Source organism: Nematolebias whitei, chromosome 2 (assembly GCF_014905685.2).
Source record: "Nematolebias whitei isolate Nwh7 chromosome 2, NemWhi1, whole genome shotgun sequence".
NCBI classification, from domain to species: Eukaryota; Metazoa; Chordata; class Actinopteri; order Cyprinodontiformes; family Rivulidae; genus Nematolebias; species Nematolebias whitei.
The window spans coordinates 1,701,774-1,710,307 of NC_056499.1; the positions used below are offsets into that span (position 1 = coordinate 1,701,774).

The following is an 8,534-nucleotide window of genomic DNA, read 5'->3' on the forward strand; positions in this document are numbered from 1 at the left end:
ATCTGGACCTGGACCTATACCTGGACCTACCATTCTGTGTTCGTCTGTCTCTCCTTCCTGTCCTCTCAACCAGCCGGTCAAAGCAGATGGTCTCTTGTCCTGAGCTGGTTCTGCTGGAGGTTTCTTCCTGTTAAAGGGAGTTTTTCTTTCCACTGTCTCCACTGTGCTTGCTCAGGATGGGAGACTGCAACGAAGCCAAGATTCATCTTGTCTGCTGGATTCCTTAGATAGAGAACTTTACTAATTTTATGTGAATGTTCCTGTAAAGTCCCTGAGACAACTTGGTTGTGATTTGGAGCTTTATAAATAAACTGAATTGAATTGAAATGAATAAAACCTCGACACATGACCTGGCAGTAAGGTGGAGAAAAACAAACCACTACACTGATGGGAGATGAAGATTTCCAGAAATCAAATCATAGAGAGCTCAGATTTTGAGGAGTGGGTAATTTGTGGAAAGGCAATGAACAAATAATATCCTACCTGTTGTAGATAACTCTTTGAACAGCCTCAGTTTGGAGAAATAGAGCTTCATTCTGATCAACCTGACAAGCTAAAGCTGCTAGCTCACCGGGACCAAAGTGGATTGTAAAAATAAATCAGTCGGTGACACAAACCCCAGGACCAGTCTAGATAAAAATATCCAACAGGTGTCAGCGGATCTATAACCATCACATGACAAAAACTAAAACTAACGTGTTAGGATGTTCCAGCCTCAGGTGCTCCAGGCTGCATCCACAGTGTTACATCTGGCTGCTGATGATGTTTGTGCTTCAAAGAACCACCAGATATCACACAAATCATGAAGTCATGTGGAACTGAGAGCCAGCGTAAAGGTTTACTTATTGACAAGTAGTGATGTGAGACTGCAGCTATTTTAAAACAGCAGGACTGAACTTTGGACTTGAGCCCAGTTGGACTGAAACCTGTCAATGTGAAATCAGCATCTGCATGTGATGTAACACGGGCTCAGCGGGACTGAAGCCTGATGGGAGCCGCCATGTTGCACCAGAGATGTGGCCCCGCCTACTCACGATGTCACATGACTTTTTTAAGCATGAGATAACTAATTACAGTAAACGTTAAAATGACATTTATATTTGAACAAACAGCAGCAAAGGCAGGACTTGAAATGTCCTTCCTCCCTGTGTCTAATTAATCCTGCGCCACAATAAACACCTGAACTCTTGGTATTTTTATTTTCTCTGTTATTTTATATTCTCTGTTAATTTTATATTCTCTGTTAATTTTATATTCTCTGATATTTTTATAATTCTCTGTTATTTTTATAATTCTCTGTTATTTCTGTATCTTTTGTGATTCCTTGTGTTTCTTTGTGCTGAACCTTTGGCACAGCAGTTTCCTGCAGATCAACAACGTTCTCTCATCTTCAACTTGGACGCGTCCTGTGGAGATGCTGCTCGGTCGTCTTCAGCTCCAGGACCTTGCACGGTGCCAAGTTTTAATACATGTAGAGATCATCATGTTTTCTCCGAGCTGAGATCAACAGAGATGACGTGCATGAAAGATGTGAACCGTGGCTTCAGCTGCAGAGGAACTACAGTGAGATCAGGTTCAAGAGAAAACGCATTTAAAGACGTTTAACTTGATTAAAGTGTTTCAGGTCGTTTCCAGACACAAGTCAGGACTGATAGATCTAGAACTTCAGAGCGTCCACTTTCATGTCGGTGTTGTGCGGTGATTTATCTACACTCAGATGACTGGTTTACAGGCTGCTGGACTGAAACCAGTAACTGACCAGTGATGGTCAGTGTGGTCAGGAAGCCTCAGCTGATGGGATGGAAATAATTACGTTTACGCACATTTGCACTCCAAATAAATATATCTATTATCAATATGCATATTGGTACATTTACATACTGCCAATCTGATATGTGCTACACCTCTACTCATCAAATATATTTATAGATTTTAGTCGTTTCACATGGAGTCGATCATTTTTTCTTTTTGTTTTTAGTTTGTGCAACAAAACCAGGATGGACCGCAGATTTTCTTGTTTGTCATTTGTTGCTGTTTGACTCAAAGTGATGCGCACAGGACACGCGTGTGTGTTTGTGCTCTAAGAGTAGCCCTCGTCCTGCCTGTAGCCTCCGTAGCCTCCTTCCTGTGCCTCCTCCTGGACGTACTCCTCCGTCTTCTCCCAGCCGGTGGCCCAGCCTCCGTTCACCTGCGTGGTCGCACCGTACGTTTTAGCTGGACCCCCAAAAGCTCCATAACTCTGGGTGATGTCGCCCGTCTCCTCCGCCAGCTCGTCTTCATCGATGAAGCCACATTTCTCCTCACTGGTGAGTTCGGGGTCGGCCCACGGCTGTTTTTCTCCAGATGCAAAGATCCCGTAAAAAATGACCCCTCCATAGTGCACCAGGGAAGCTATGAGGAAGACGTACTGCCACTCCTCTCTGGTCTGGAGGGAAACAGAGAAAACGTTTGTCTTCTTATTAATGCAAATTAAAAATATATCTATAATATATCTACTTTTCCTTTGAATTATCCTTTTAATTCCCATAGTATTTTCCATCCATCCATTATCTTTTACCCGTTTCTTCCATTTTGGGTCACTGGTGCCCATGTCCAGCAGTCACTGTGCGAGAGGCGGGGACACCCTGGACATGTCTCCAGTCCATCACAGAGACACATAGAGACAAACAACCACTCTCTCTCTCACCTAGGGACAATTTAGAGTCACCAATCAGCCTAACATGCATGTTTTTGGTCTGTGGGAGGAAACCAGAGTAGCCGGAGAAAACCCACGCAGCACGGAGAGAACATGCAAACTCCACACAGAAAGGCCCCTGGACTGGGATTTGAACCAGCAACCTTCTCGCTGAGAGGCAGGGTTAGGGTTAGCAGCTCTTACTAATTTATTTTCACTTGTTAAAAAGAAAAACAATAATTTGTACGCATCCTTTATTATTGTCCATTGTTGTCATCGCTCTTTGTTAAATCAGGTCTCTCTTGTAAATGAGTCCTCGAGGCTCAATGGGACTCACCTGTAGAAATAAAGCTTGAATTAACTAAATGTCTAACAGCTGTTGTAAAACCACAACTATATTTATTGTAAGTGATCAAACTTTGACTGTCACTGAGTCTCATTTCATCTCTGATTTGTTCTTTTAATCCGTGAGGTGATGATATTTAATGTTGTATTAGATCCTTTGTGTCATCATGTCTCACATATTCATCCACTTCTGGACAGTTTTTATTTCTGTAACCATTTATGTCTTACATTAGCTTACAACTGTTGCATTATATTAATTTATAGGGAATCTAGCAAATCTTGAATTCCATGTACATAGAAATGCACACTATTAGAAAGCTGCATCATGGTTTCACCTGTTCAAGCTTCAGTTTGTACCAACATACTGCAAGTTGGTAATAATCAGCCTACTCCTTTATTCATTGTTTTGTTTACAATTAATAATGTGTTATTCTAAATGTAAAGTAATCAAAATTGGAATAAACTAATTCATTAATTAATATGTATTAATTTTGTGTTTGGATGTGAAGACGTCACCTTATTCTTTGTCATAGCACCAACGATGAGTGGGCAGACCATCCCAGACAGAGTCCCCACACCGTTGGAGATGCCCATGAGGATGCTGGCGTAGCGAGGAGCGATGTCCAGGTGGTTCACATTAAAACCTGCAACGAGGAACAACTGTGGCATAACCAGGAAAGATGCAGACAAAGTCAACCTTTTTAGAAATGTTTTCAGTTTGTACATCTAAATGTGGGTGAACACTAAAATAAAGAGTACAGCTAAAAATAAATCTGCACAAATGGTGACCATCTTGTTGCAAAGAGGCATCAACACACTGTCGCCTCCCTCCTCCTCCCCCACTCTGGCTGCCTGGTGTCCCCCGAGACAGCGAGCACTGAATTATTAAAGACTCCAGGAGAAAGCTGGAAACTGATTCTGCAGCCAGAGCTCTGCAGGAAAACAACAAGATGTGGAGCATGACCGGAACAAAAGCAGTCCTTTCTGCAACCGCATGTTAAACTTGTGTCTCACCAGTGCTGCTGACGTGTCCCAGACAAGAAGCACGCAGCACAAAACCAACAGATCGCATCACGTTTGCCTTGTGTTCATTCATTCCACCTTTATTTAGACAAGTTAGTCTCATGAAGACAATGTTCCATAGAAATGGGCTTCAATAGACCGTCAGTGTCTTACCTGTTGCTGATAGCTGTTTGACTGACCTCAGTTTGGAGAAAAGTTTATTTCTGATTAAATTGACAAGATAATGGCTAGTCTTAGATATGAAATGATTTTTAATATCTTAAAATCACTCCAGTATAAAACATGTGGTTCATGCAAACATTTGTATAAAGTAAGATATTTAGGTACGACAGTGCAGAAGTACAACATCATTACGTAGAAAGGTGCCACCAGCTGCAGCAGCCAGTGTTCGTGCTCGCAGATAACTTCAAAACTTTGTGTGGATATGTTTAATGATAAATTGACCTCATTCAAGAGTTAATTATAATTTAATGATGCTCACTGGAAAAACTATCAAACTGTTCTGCTCAGACTAACTGTTAGCCCATCCATCAAATTAAATATGTTTCTCCAAAACTGACATATTTTAAGAAGCTATCTATAGCAGGTAAGATATTTGTTTATACACTTTATGGAAACACACTTCAAATAATTAAACTGTTGCTTTAAGACCAAATACATACATTTTAAACTCGGGAAATCAATCATTAAAATTATAAATGGTAAATGGACTGTACTTATACAGCTCCTTTCTCTCTGATCAAGACACTCAAAACTCTTTACAACAATCTGTGCCTCATGTAACCATTCATACAGCTCTATACTAGATCTCTACAAAGATAAATGAACAAATCATTCTAATGAGACTAATCAGAGCTTTATCATATTCAGACACTGATGGGACACACATCAGAGGCAATGAGGGTTCAGTGTCTTGCCCAAGGACACTTCAGCATATGACTGCTGGTGGAATCAAACCCCCAACTCTCACATTGGAGGACGACTGCTCTAACCGCTCAGCCACAGCCGCCCAAAACAACAAACTGAACAACTAGAGGCTCAGCTTTAAATACAGAAAAATAATCAGTTGTTTATTTGAAATGTTGCTTACCCGATATAGCAAATCCACTGAAGCCTACAGCCAGAACGAGGAAGGAGATAGCCACTCCTTTACTGTGGGAATATCCAACCACGAGCAGCAGCGTGGCCTCCATCCCAAATCCTGGTGACAGACGGCATCAGTCACACACACACACACACACACACACACACACACACACACACACACACACACACACACACAGGCTGCTGGTCATCAGTTGAATCAGGTGTGAAACATTGTCTGCCCTCATTGTGTTGGTGACAGTTGTGAGATCGATGCCACGATCAGTGAGTCATAGACGTTTGTAAAACATCTGTGAACATCTGCTAAAGAGACGCAAAGGCTGAGGGTCACGCCCGGCAGCTGTGCACAGACAGATGTGGACATCTTCAGCTCGTCTACAGCTCAGGCTCCTCACCTCCACAGTTCATCATTTTCCTGACGGTGGTGGTCGTCAGGATGTTCTTGCTGCGCAGGAAGTCGGCCAGCTGACCGCCGATGGGCACGATGATAGTCATCACCAAGTGTGGGAGGGCAGAGAGGATCCCGACCTGCAAATGGCAAAACATCAGAAATAATGTCCACACTGGACATTTGTCAGGTGTTTCTAAAAGAACGCCAAAAATCACTCCATCCATCCATTTTCTTCCGCTTATCCGGGGTCGGGTCGCGGGGGTAGCAGCCTAAGTAGGGAGGCCCAGACTTCCTTCTCCCCAGCCACTTGGGCCAGCTCTTCCGGGGGAATCCCGAGGCGTTCCCAGGCCAACCGAGAAACATAGTCCCTCCAGCGTGTCCTGGGTCTTCCTCTGGGCCTCCTCCCGGTGGGACGTGTCCAGAACATCTCACCAGGGAGGCGTCCAGAAGGCATCCTAAACAGATGCCCAAGCCACCTCAATTGGCTCCTCTTGACGTGGAGAAGCAGCGGCTCTACTCTGAGTCCCTCCCGGATGATCGAGCTTCTCACCCTGTCTCTAAGGGAGAGCCCAGACACCCTGCGGAGAAAACTCATTTTGGCCGCTTGAATCCGAGATCTCATTCTTTCGGTCACAACCCAAAGCTCGTGACCATAGATGAGGGTGGGAACGTAGATCGATCAGTAAATTGAGAGCTTCGCCTTTTGACTCAGCTCTCTCTTCACCACGACAGACCTGTACAGCGCCCGCTTCACTGCAGACGCTGCACCTATCCGCCTCTCACGCTCCATTTTTCCCTCATTCGTGAACAAGACCCCAAGATACTTGAACTCCTCCACTTGGGGTAGGACCTCCTCCCTGACCCGGAGAGGGCACTCTACCCTTTTCCGGCTCAAGACCATGGCCTTGGATTTGGAGGAACTGATCTTCATCCCGGCCGCTTCACATTCGGCTGCGAACCGCTCCAGCGAAAGCTGTAGATCACGATCTGATGAAGCCAATAAGACCACATCATCTGCAAAAAGCAGAGACGCAATCCTAAGGCCACCAAAACGGATCCCCTCAACACCTTGGCTGCGCCTAGAAATTCTGTCCATAAAAGTTATGAACAGAATCGGTGACAAAGGGCAACCTTGGTGGAGTCCAACTCTCACCGGGAACAAGCCCGACTTACTGCCGGCGATGCGGACCAGGCTCTGACACCGGTCATACAGGGACTGTATATTGTGTTGTATGCTACATGTCATATCACATTTTTCATAATGTAGCTTGATTTTATTTTGTTTTATTTAATTTCTTCTATTTACTTTTCATTTGATGTGTTTTTATGTGATTGTCAACTGTTGTCCTCACTTTGTTTAAATCAGGTCTCTCTCTAAATGAGTCCTCGAGGCTCATTACACTAACATGTAAAAATAAAGGTTAAATTAATACATTATTCTATCCATCCATCATCTTCCACTTATTCTGAAGTTGGGTCTCGGGGCAGCATCTTGAGCAGGGAGGTCCAGACATCTCTCTCCACAGCCTCTTCCAGCTCTTCTGGGAGGACTCCAAGGCATTCCCAGGCCAACCGGGAGACATGGTCTCTCCAGTGTGTCCTGGGTCTTCCCTGCAGTCTTCTCCCAGTTGGACATGCCCGAAGCACCTCAACTGTCTCCTCTGGATGTGGAGGAGCAGTGGTTTTACTCTGAGTCTCTCCTGATAACTGAACTTCTCACCCTGTCTCTAAGGGAGAGTCCAGCTACCCTGCAGAGGAAACTCATTTCAACCTCCTGGATCCATGATCTCATTCTTTCAGTCTCTACCAGAGTTCATGACCAGAGGTGAGGGGAGGAACGTAGACCGACCAGTAAACAGAGAGCTTTGTCTTACAGTTCAGCTCCCTCTTAACTACAACGGACCAGTACAGAGCCCACAATACTGCAGACGCTGCACCAATCCATCTGTCAATCTCACGCTCCATTCTTCACTCACTCATGAACAAAACCCTGAGATACTTGGAACTCCTCCACTTGAGGCAGAACCTCACCCCCGACCTGAAGAGAACAATCCACCCTTTTCCAGTTGAGGACCATGGCCTCAGATTTGGAGGTGCTGATTCTCATCCCAGCTGCTTCACACTCAGCTGTGAACCGCTTCAGTGAGAGCTGAAGATCATGGCATGATGATGCCAACAGGACCACATCATCTGCAAAGAGCAGAGATGAATCCTGAGGCCAACGAACAGGAAACCCTCCACCCCCCCGGCTACACCGAGAAGTTCTGTCCATAAAAGTTAAGAACAGAATCTGTGACAACGGGCAGCCCTGGCTGAGTCCAACTCCCACCCTGAAGGGGTCTGACTTACTGCCGGCAATGAAAACCAAACTCTCACACCACTTGTATAGGGACTGAACAGCCCATAAAAACAGGCTCCCAATCCCATACTCACGGAGCACCCCCCACAGTGTATCTCGAGGAAGACGGTTGAATGCCTTCTCCAAATCCACAAAACACATGTAGACTGGATGGGCAAACTCCCATGACCCCTCAGGGACCCTAGTGAGGGTAAAGAGCTGGTCCAGTGTTCCACGGCCAGGATGGAACCCATATTGTTCCTCCTGGATCTGAGGTTCAACCAACGATAGGACTCTCTTCTCCAGTACCCCTGAATGGGCCTTACCAGGGAGGCTGAGTGATGCCCCTTTAATTGGAGCACACCCTCTGGTCCCCCTTTTAGAAGAAGGGAACTACCACCCCAGTCTGCTGATCCAGTGGCACTGCCCCCTATTCTATATAATTTAATTATGTAATGCCATCGACCAAATTGTACAACATTTCAGATCAAAGAGCTGCTATCCAGATGTTTTTATCACTCGCTGCCATGAAAGGAATGAGACTCAAGATGGATGTTCATGTGTCTTTTTCTAAATGTGTCTATTCTGCTTTTTATTTTCTCTCTCTGTACATATCTATCTATCTATCTATCTATCTATCTATCTATCTATCTATCTAT

The 8,534-nt window shown here is 44.7% G+C and overlaps 1 protein-coding gene across 1 annotated transcript in view; it reads right to left on the reverse strand.

Moving 5' to 3' along the window:
- Positions 1–1,274: 1,274 nt before the first annotated feature.
- Positions 1,275–8,534, reverse strand: part of slc17a6b (solute carrier family 17 member 6b) — a 14,580-nt gene continuing 7,320 nt past the window's right edge. Inside the window, exons 9-12 of the mRNA XM_037689411.1 lie at positions 5,542–5,674; positions 5,133–5,243; positions 3,536–3,663; positions 1,275–2,425 (exon numbers count right to left, since the gene is read on the reverse strand). Coding sequence (XP_037545339.1) covers positions 2,081–2,425; positions 3,536–3,663; positions 5,133–5,243; positions 5,542–5,674 — 717 coding nt within the window. The 3' untranslated portion in view covers positions 1,275–2,080. The remainder of the gene's footprint in view (positions 2,426–3,535; positions 3,664–5,132; positions 5,244–5,541; positions 5,675–8,534) is intronic.